General features: G+C 45.9%; 2 protein-coding genes across 2 annotated transcripts; both read right to left on the minus strand.

The window, feature by feature from the left end:
- Nucleotides 1–749: 749 nt before the first annotated feature.
- On the minus strand, nt 750–2,690 carry PAAG_06868 (hypothetical protein; the record flags this gene model as incomplete). Its single annotated transcript, XM_015846043.1, has 5 exons — nt 750–2,065; nt 2,144–2,203; nt 2,261–2,318; nt 2,438–2,458; nt 2,538–2,690. The coding sequence occupies 5 exons, from the start codon at nt 2,688–2,690 to the stop codon at nt 750–752; spliced, it is 1,608 nt and encodes a 535-aa protein (XP_015700478.1).
- A 2,881-nt stretch (nt 2,691–5,571) lies between these two features.
- Nucleotides 5,572–8,881, minus strand: PAAG_06869 (hypothetical protein; the record flags this gene model as incomplete). Its single annotated transcript, XM_015846044.1, has 6 exons — nt 5,572–5,702; nt 5,828–6,577; nt 6,691–6,937; nt 7,017–7,147; nt 7,254–7,480; nt 7,584–8,881. The coding sequence occupies 6 exons, from the start codon at nt 8,879–8,881 to the stop codon at nt 5,572–5,574; spliced, it is 2,784 nt and encodes a 927-aa protein (XP_015700479.1).
- Between the last annotated feature and the right edge of the window lie 1,812 nt (nt 8,882–10,693).

Below are 10,693 nucleotides of genomic sequence, written 5' to 3' on the forward strand. Positions count from 1 at the left end.
AAAAGTGGGCGAAACCATACAGAGGATGAATGCTGTTTAGAGGAAAGACTTTCTTCACATTGACTTGTGTGTTTATCCAGACACTTCACTTGACAAGATTATTAAGATATCAGCCAACAAAAGTGAGGAGGAAAGCACTCCTCCCGATCTGATATCTGCGCCTTCCCCCATCCCTCCCCTCCGCCTTCAAAGAACAGGGCAATTGCCATATTACATTATTGATGGGACTCCGCGGATCGCTCTTTGTCCCGGATGACATATAAGTCTACCTCGGCCAGTTTGGGTTTCCAACAGTTGAACTAACATCACACTGCAAAACGAATGTGTTCTTATTTCTTTTCGAGAGAGCTAACATATAAGCACCAACATTTATGGCCAGCATTGAGCGGCTCTATCTGCTCGGGCCCCCCTTGTTCCAGTAGTTCAAGCTTGACTGCGCTCGCAACCGGGTTTATCCGTTAGTCTCCCAATGTTTGGGAACCATGTTCCTGTCATGTGTATATGCCTATCTGCCTATCACGGATATGTATAGAAAGATATGTATAGCCTATATATTCAATGGGCGTGAACAGTGCAAGGTCCCAGCAAATGGGGTATGAGCTAGGGGGCGCCTCCTTACTTTTTCGAGCAATCATTCATTGCTCTTTAATATGTTACCCAAAGACCCCTTTCCGGTGCTTCCACTAGCCAGTGGGCTGGGATCCCAGCTGGTGGAGCAGATAATATCAAATCAGCAACGAGGTTTCCTCCTAGACTGCAGAAGAATATGCACCAATAGCGTCAGAATCGGGTTTTTGAACTGAAGAAGGAGTGGGCAATGCTTCCTCCACAGAGAGAGAAACCCTTTGTGGCTCTTCTTGTCCTTTCCCTTCGCTGCTACGATCCTTCTTGATCGTAAATATATTTCCCCCAGTACAGATGGCTGCCGGCACAGCGCCAGCGCAACACATTACCCCGAGGCTGAGTGTCATCACTTCCCAACCCGCACTTTCAACAACATACCCTCCCCAAAGCGGGCCAACAATTAGGCCTAGAGCATACATCAAATTTCCTAATCCGAATGCTTGCGCATATGCCCCTTTTTCTCCGTAGTATTTGGGATTTTGCCGCATTTTCTCTTCGACAGACAGCATGATTTCGACATGTATAGGAACTTCGAAGAACATACAGAACGCGCCACAGAACGCTAAAAGGACACAGAAAACCACCTTGTCGTGCAGCGTATTTCGTGTCACTAAGCGGAGAAGGACCACTGGAATCATGGTGAGGACATACCCCACCACAACATACCAGCGCGGACCGTGCTTATCAGCCAGCCGGCCTATTGCGGGAGATATAAAAGTGGGGATTAGGAGCGCAAGAAACACGAGACCGGCGCCGAAAGAGTCCCAGTTGAACATGGCTTCGACGAACAAGGGAATAACAGCCTCGAAAGCGCCAAATAAGATCGCTATGACAATGCAACCCCAGAGTGCCAGAAGAAGGCGAATCGAACCTAGCATGACGATGAATGGTGGGAGGTAATGGACCGGATGATAAATCCTACCTTTCTGAGGCTGCATGTTAATTGAAAAATGGTCACCCCTTGGCGTTGAAGCTGCCTCTTCCGATCCCTCAGATTTTTCGACTACTGGATCTTCCGGGGGTGCTGGCAGACCAATCGATGGATCCCATTTTCGTGCAACGCGAGCTTCAATCATGGCTAGTCGAAAAACAATATCTGCCCCAAGGAAAATAAAAGCGGTAATATACACCATATAATATCCCACTTTGGCATACACAACGCCGCCGATAAGCGGCGCGGCAACCGTCGCAATGCTCCTTGCTAAAACGATCGTTCCTATATGCGCACCGATTTCTTTGGATCCCACTCTATCTGCCAACATCGCCAGAGCAATGACCCACACAATTGAGCCGGACAAGCCCTGCAAGATCCGGGCGACGACTAGGAGAGTCAGAGTTCTTGCGAGGGCGAGCATGAGAGTTGCTCCTGCCAGAAGCAGAAGACCGAACATGAAGGGAACTTGACGGGTCTTCGACTTATCTGCCCACCAGCCACAGATGGCTACATAAACTGTCAGCCATGTGCCGGAGCTGAGAGAGCAAAGGGATTGGCGAGAGGGGGGAGAGAGAGTGAACTAACGCGAACCGATAAGTAGAGCGGCTGCATACACGGTAAGAAGGATTGACGTCCATTTCTGGGCTATATATGTGTCAGTCATGGTACCCCGATCTTGAAAGGGGGTGAACCGATGCTCACCATCACCAGGTTCCACTCCGATTCGATCACTAAGTGCGAAAGGCATAACCGGTACGATCTAGTTGTATGCACGCGTTCGCAGCCCTGTTAGCAAAAATTGTATTCTGAATCCAGCATGGTTTCAATTAATTCTCCAATAAAGTTGAACCGAATATTTCAAGAGATCCGCAAGCGTACCAATCCATATAAGAATATATCCTGCCAACAAGAAAGTAGTTAGTTATCCAGTCAACCCAACCAGTCCCAGCTACGATACGTGAGAATATTTGCAACATACCGAAAATACCGAAAATGCACACACCCACAGAATAAACGGCTTGGACGAGCGGAACTGTAACAATCTGGGCGGCTTATTATTATTCCCCCACCATTGCCATAACCGTCGACGTCGATTGGCATGCGCTGTGTCTGCCTGTTGCGGGTTGTTCATCTGCTCAGATGTGCCTTCTTGACGAAAGATCTGTGGATCCGTGGTTGACTATACATGTGCGTGTATGTTATAAAAAGTATCTACATATACGATCAACGACGAGATGGCAAGTTTATATGACAGACCATGAGACCAAAGCAAGGAATGAGAAGGTGGCAAAGGGTTCGAGATCTCTTTAGTCAATCCTTCGAGATCACAAGGAAACAGATACATGTCTGGGAGGGGGAAGCACAACAGAGGGAAGAAGGAAATGCCCAACAACCAATGTAATGGGCATTCTATGAAATATAAAAGAAAAATACCCAATTTCTTCTAGTGAATAAGCTATGGTCATTTCAATAATGACCAGACAGCGAAAATACCCAATAATAGCTAAAAAGCAACATTAAAACTTAACAAATATGTTCCAGGCTTTGCAGATCAAAGAGTCAGAGCACACGCCTGGCCACCATTATGTATGCACAGATCTCAAGGGACAATCTTATTATAAAGCGGCAAACACTCAATACATACAACTCCGCTGCCAGTAGTATTATTCCATCCATGCATTTACATGAAACGTCCGCAGTCCTCGTGGATTGAAAAACAAAATATGTGACCCGCGAAAGAACAAAGTGAGGCATGGAAAATAACGGAAAGTTTTGAACCCAAGGCGCGGATGAGTGGGTGTTATAGGAGATGTTCCAATGCAGTTATCGTCTAGGAGAAGAAGAAAAGCCAAAACAAGAGTTGCCAACGCAGCCCTTTCAGTCCCAAATCTCTCTCTTGCTCAGTTCTCTTATGCCCCGGATCACGTCACGGAATCCTGCCTCGTGACGATTGAGTACCCAGGCTGTTGGTTATGTGTGAGGGAGATGAAACTCGGGAGGGACAAGCAAGGGCTAGAAGGAAAAAGCGTACACATGGACAGTTTGCTAGTTACCTAACTTATACGGGGAGCAACAGTTGCTGGCCTGCATGGTCGGGGTCTTCGGTGTTAGGGCTAACTAGTAGTAGGTTTTGTTTTGGTTACTCTCCTGTGGATAATAATGTGATTGACAAGCGGAGATGGGCCCGGGGAGGGGCGGGGGTTCCGTGGAGGTTCCCAGGTTCCACAGGGTCCATTGTCCCCCCCCCCCCCCCCCGTTCGTCGATATGTGGGGGGTGCCAGCTAAAGGGGAATATAATAAGCTTAAAAGGCCATGATGATACATTGATACAGATATTGTCCGTTGCTTGTGCTTCCCAAGGCTTTTGTTTCTTTAAAAAAAAAAAAAATAAATAAATAAAAAAAAAAAAAAAAAACTCTTTGGTCTCAGAACCCTCTAGGAAGCAAGAAGGAAGCTGAACCGTGGTATTCGAACTGTAATCGTCGCTCGAGATATGACGAGCGTTCCAGTTGATTTTAACCGATGATATCATATTACCATGCTGAAGAAATCGCATCTACGGATGGAGAACAAAGAAAGAAAGAAAAAAAAAAAAAAAGAAAAAAAGAAAAGAAAAGCAAGAAAGAAAAGAAAAGAAAAGGAGAGAAAGATTATCAATATTTTTGTTTAAAAAACTTTGCTCATAATTAGAGTTTTTCAGATTCAAGCAAGCAGCCTATCAAATTTGTAGATGAGGTTAACTTTCACGCCTTCTGAAATTCAATGGAAAATAAAAGGGATGAAAGATTGAACCCATCCAAAAACCAACCAAATTGCATCACCATTCAATAAAAAGTAGCTGGCCCAGCAGAATAAAAGGTCATAAGCTAACCTTCAAAATAAATGAGCCGAGATGCATGTGTCCAGTGGAGCAATAGAAGATGGTTTCGGGTTCAAGGTGAAGAAGAATATTTCAATTCAAACATACCATAGCCTCGAATCTTAACCGTAAGAAAGAAGAGTTGTAAACTATGCTATGTAGCGTACTGTTTACGTAGGCCAGGAGGAAAACCTAGAGTTCTAGATACATTGAGTCACATATGCAGTTTGAGAACTTATGAGAAGCGGGAGATGGGAGGGAAACAAAAAAAAAAAAAAAAAAAAAAAAAAAAAAAAAAAAACTTCAAAAGATGCAACTAGCGGGCAAAAAAAAGCAAAACATACCAAGAAAATGGTGGAAATCAGACTGAAGATCGTCAAAAGCAAAATGGATTGAGAACTAGTAAGGCTGACGAAAGTAACTAAGAGAGGTAGGGAAAAAACAACTAAAATGTAATAATAGGGGGAAAAAATAAAAACAAAAACCGTTGCTCCCTTCATAACTAGCCCTGATGGGTGAAAAGAGGAAAAAGAAAATCAGGAAATAACTTTTCCTTAAGGCATGATTAATAGTGGACGTAATAATCGCTCTCTTCAAGAAAACATTCTCTGCAAGATTCGAACAGCTGATGAAAAAAGAAATTTTTTAAAAAAAAACAATGAAACAAAATAACCCCATCGGGAAGAGTATGAATAACAACAGGTAAATAACAACCATGACTCATCTCTGCGTGTCTGCCCCAAAATGACGTGTATGTAACACGTGTGATGTCGCTCTCTCTCACCCGACACGAGTCCACGAGTCCATACCGGGAACCAGAAGCCGGAAACCGGGATGGCTTCAAACACACACAACACACACACCAGGCAAAAAGGAAAATCAACATTGCTTTCAGCATCATATAATATTATACCTGAAAATTTTGCCGTCTTAAGACTTTCTACCGTGTGTATCCACGGAGTATATTATGATCACAAAAAAGAAAACGAGGTCCCCGTACAGAAGTGGAGGGTAAACTGACCGACCTTCACAATGCACGATTTTGTTGTTTTTCTTTCTTTTCTTTTCTCTTTACCCCTTAGAGTGGGTTCCCTGCCATGGCATGAGAGGTATAACATCCGTCCATGGGGATGTTTAGTTATAGTTGCCGCTGCTATATCACAAAATCATTCCGCACATTAATAAACGCCCCCGCCCCCCCATCCTCACTGATCTCATTAACCAGCCCCTCTGTCTGCTGATATAACCTCTCCAGTGCAGCGGAAGATGATTTGCCCAGGGACACTATTTTTCATGTCAATATCAGCACGCACATACATACGCGTACATACACACATTGTATATATATGGATATATATACATATCACATATGAAATAAAATGAAATGAAAGAGAAAAGAAAATACGCACCCAAAATCGCCGAATTCAACTCCTCCGCCACAGCCACGCGCCCACTCGGCTCAAGCAGATGCCCATGCACACTCGACTTGGGATCGGGATAGGCAACCAGGGAAAAGATATCGTCCAGCGCACGCTTGTACTCGCGCCGCTCGTCGCCGGGGTAGTCGGCTTGTAGCTCTTGGCCGTAGAGGATGGCTTCATGGAGGAGGTCTTGGTAGTTCGCGGCGGCTGGCGGTGGTGCAGCCGTATTCGCGTGCGAGTTTGTGATTGTGCGAGTGTTCGTGTGTGTGGTACCATTGTATACATTTGCTGACTCGACGTCCATGCCGTCGTCATGTAACTCGTCGTCTGAGATGTTACGATCACCTTGAATGTCGTGTTTGCTGTCATGTTCGTTGTCGATGACAACAGCACCCTCATCATCACCATCATCCACAACAACCTCCTCTCTGTTTTCTGCCTCATCGTCAATGACATCCTTCATCTGCTCGTCCATCTCCATTTGGTGCGTGAAGACATCATCAGCCGTATCGTGCACATGTATCCCAAAAGTGGTAGCGCCATTCGACGAACTGGCCGGTTGCTTTGAAGATGGAGAGGGTTGCTGCGGTTCTGTACAGCGACGCATCATCTCTATAAATTTCCTGCAGCGAAGGCGGAAGAAGATCTGGGGGTTGTCGTGAAGGACATTGTCGTAGGAGGTATTGGTGAGTTTAAGAGCTTTGTCGATGTCTCCTTCGAGGATGGCGGAGCGGATTTCTTTTTTTTCGCAATGTGTTAGCTACAGAGCATATCTATAATTTTCATTTCCTTTCAATTTCTTCTGAGGGAAAAGGGTACATGATAGACCGCTGATACGGAGAAAACCTTACTCTGTCGATTGATAGCATCCATATCCTCATCGGCATGAAAATCCTTCAATGGCGTCTCCCTCCCACTCTGCAGCGCCCGAGACTCCTCTCGAACCTCTTTTGCAAAAGCACGGGCGGTCTCGACATAGCCGCCATGTGCCAGAAATTGAGCTACAAGCTCCTGGATAAATGTGGTTTCATCAAGTGAAGGGTGCAAATTAGAAATACTAGTAGCATTTATATCTGCTTGAATGCTAAGTTTCTCTTTCTGAAGATGTTATAAAAAGCGTGGTTGTCAGCATAAACTAAATGCAGATAATAAAAAAGTAAAGAATTGATAAACATACCTTCATCATCCCATCGATATCAAATATAAATGGAAACTGGCCAAAGTTGGCTCTGATGTGCGAGGCAGGCTGCTTTTTCACGCCAATGGCGGGATAAAGCTTTATATTTGGCAGTTCGCGGAATGCATTCCCTGATTGAACATAAGAGGTGAACAGTTAGCAACTTCCACAACCACAAAAACATGTATGTCTATATGTTACTATATAGAGAGAAGTATAAATAAAACTCAACCATACCAAGATAAACTCCATTCTTCGTAAAGAACGCACTACTCGTGGAGAAATTCACACCACACCCAATGATGTCATTAACCGAATACTTGGGGCCATACACTTTGCCCTGGCCCTGAGACTCGCCGAAGAACGTCCTCCCATCGTCACCATGGTATGCCCAAGACTCCTGCTCCCAGCCCGGTAGTCGTTCGAGGGAAGCTTTATTGCTCGTGAATCCCACGCAGATCATCCTAGCAAAAGTTAGATAATGAAGATTCACTTGCCCCAATACATCATTGCATGGTACATGACCAAAGCTTTAAGAGAGATAGTAGAAAGGAAATAACAACCTACCCCTCCTTCGGCTTCGACAAAACCGTCACCTCAAAGTAATATATGCCACACTGCGGAGGCATGGGATGATTCGCTCGACAGGATGCAGCCTCATGCTCGTGCTTGAACGGGTTGCCCAGATAACGCACCTCGAGTCCCTCATTAAGCAGGTCGAGGCCTGAGTTTTTGTTCTGGTCGCTCCAGCAGGATGGCAGTGGCATGATGGGGCTGTCGTCGTCTGTGGATGGAGGGGGGTGCTCAATGATTTCGTGGGTCATGCCACGGTGGGAGGGGGCGAGGCGGTGGAGGTTTGCATTGCTTGAGCTGGAGGAGAGGGGAGTGGGGACGCCGCTGCCTGAGCCACCACCAGCGCCACTGACACCGGCAGCAGCGGAGGATGTGCTGGTTGTATTTTGGTTTGTGGTGTTGGTGTTGGGATTCGTATTTGTGGAGGTTGAGGATGGATGGGGTTGTGAGGGGTCCTTCTGGCTTGAGGACGTTCCTGACGTGCCTGCTGTAGCTGCTGCTGAGGAAGAGGAGGAGGATGTAGTGTTGAGGGCGTGGGATCTATGAGCTGCGGCGAGCTGGGCGATATATTTCGAGTTCCTGAGGTAGGATGGGGTAAAGAAGCTTGTTCCCGTGGAGGCAGAGCTATGCACGTAGCCTGGGTAAGGAGAGTAGGAGGAGGAGTATTCAGGGGATCTGGCAAACTGTCGAGAGTAGAGGGGCAGGGTGGAGGAGGGATTTGTGGTAGTTGAGATAGTTGTGGTGGGAGGGAGAGGTCTCCTCCATCCGCTCCCAACTAGGCCAGCTGCAGCAGCCCCTCCGCCACCGCCGTTCGTCTGCATTTCGTTGGTACTGGCACTGAAGGTGGCGTTGGTGTTTCTATTAGTATTGCTATTATCCAGCCAGGGATGTCTGCTGGTGCTATGGGCTCTAGAGTCCGTGGGGATGTAGTGCGGGGGGTAGGAGTTGCTGGGTGTGGCGGCGGAGGTGAATATGTAAGGGATCGGTGGACCAGACCAAGTTGCCCCGGGATTTTGTTGGAGGAATGCTTGTCGTTGTCGTTGGAGCTGTAGATGTAGTCTGGCAGAGGCAGAGGCAGTGGATGAGGGAGAGTCGTTGTCGGGGTCGTATTGGAATTCGAAGTTGGTGGTTATGGAGGAAGTGGTGGGATTGGTGGTGGCAGTGGGTGAGGTTGAGTTGGCTACGGCAGCGTTGCCGGACACCACAGAGGCATAGGAGGAACGGCGAGGCATAGACAAGAAGGTTGGGGGAATTCCGCTGCCGGAGCCTTGGGGAGGGGGCACATTCGTCATAGTATGAGAAAAGGAGAGAAAGGAATGAATATATATATATATATATATATATTAAAAAAAATGCTGAAAAAATTGAAATATATATATATATATATATATATATATATATTATTTGAAAAAACTGGAAAAGGGCGAGGTAAAAGGACAAGGGAAGTGTTTTGGGGTTGGATGCGGAGGTCGACGAAAGAGGCTGGATTGGATTAGGGGATGACGGCACGACGGAACTCAAATCAAGGCCAAATTATCGCTAAACTACACACGGAGGAGAGGATGGGGTGGACGTGACACTAACACACGATCAGTTCAGCTGGCGCTGGCTGTGTTCATGGGTTCTATTATATCAACGCCGTTGACACAGGGAGTAAAACGGCGAGGTGCTGAGGTGCTGAGGTGCTGAGGCGGTTCGAAACAATTAACTACGCTACCCTACCCTCCTGATTATACGGGTGGAGGATGACAAGTCTCTTACAGTATAGAATACTCTTTTCTCCTCCTGGCTATTCTCTATTACTCGTGGGGCTGCAGTCATGCAGATTAGATATTAGTGTTGTATAACTACCGGATTTGACTTTATAAGCAAAATAACTATCTCCATCTCCTGGATGTGCGGGGGGACCTGGAGGGGATATCCAAACATATAACTAGAGTAACCGTCCTCTACACTTTGAAATTGAGAAGGTATAGCAGTTCTCTTTTACATACATAATCACTCAGTCGGCTGTGTGTGTGTGTGTGTGTGTGTGTGTGTGTGTGTGTGCGTGTGCTACTGCATATCTTTAAATCATCTGTTGTCGGGACAGTCGGCTAACTTTCATGCAGCTCTATTAATCCCTAACACATATTTAATATTCAAGAGTTAATGGCAAGCTACATCATACAGGTAATCCACAATATCTAGCGATTGTCACAATGACAATCAATTTTTCCATCTCATTCCACAGCATCAGACAAGAAAAGAAGATAGATCCTTTCTACTCAACCGCAGCATCATCAACAGACAAACAAATATAAATCCTGGTCCCACTTCTTTGTAAAGAAGTGGAGTGGCATATTGTATGCATATTGTATGCAAGTAATCTATTAATCAAGACAAGACTGGACACATTTATGTTGTCCCTCTCTCTTCCTGGACCCTTCCACACGCACACAACAAAAACATGAAGAGTATAAGAAATGTGTATAGTAACTTTTTCATCATCCCTTCCCTCTCTTTCTTTCTCTTCCCCTCTCTTCCTCTCCCCTGAATGAATAAAGAAACCACACACTCTCCTCTCTTCTATCTTCCTCCCAAAAGGGAGCCAGCCAGTTCAATTCCAGTTCCAGTTTCGGTTTCTCAACTCCCCCATTTCCCAAGCCTTAATATAATACTCAATACATCTCAATCCCCCACAAGGAGCGTGAAAGAAACCCTCGTTTTTTTGGTTTCTGGTTTAGTAAACGCCATTAAAAAGAGAAGAAACCGAAAAAGAAGTCCACCCCTCCTCCTCCTCTTCAAACAAAAAATACGACAAATATGGTATGATACAGAGCCAAGTGCGAAAAGAACTCACACAGAAAAAGTACGAGGAAGTAGAAGCCAGAAAATCGAAAAAAAAAAAGAAAGAAATTCAAGACGCAACAGCAACAGTCGAAGCAGCTGGCGTTGAAGGAGCAGGCGCTGGAGCAGGAGAGGATGTAGAAGCAGCCGCAGGAACACTAACACTCGCAGCAACAGGAGCAGGAGTAGGAGCAGGTGAACTCCCCGTACCCGACTGCGCCGGTGTCATCACACTCATCCCATCCCCCTCACCCACAGTATTATTATCACTCTTC

Source organism: Paracoccidioides lutzii, assembly GCF_000150705.2.
Source record: "Paracoccidioides lutzii Pb01 unplaced genomic scaffold supercont2.20, whole genome shotgun sequence".
Lineage (NCBI taxonomy): Eukaryota > Fungi > Ascomycota > Eurotiomycetes > Onygenales > Ajellomycetaceae > Paracoccidioides > Paracoccidioides lutzii.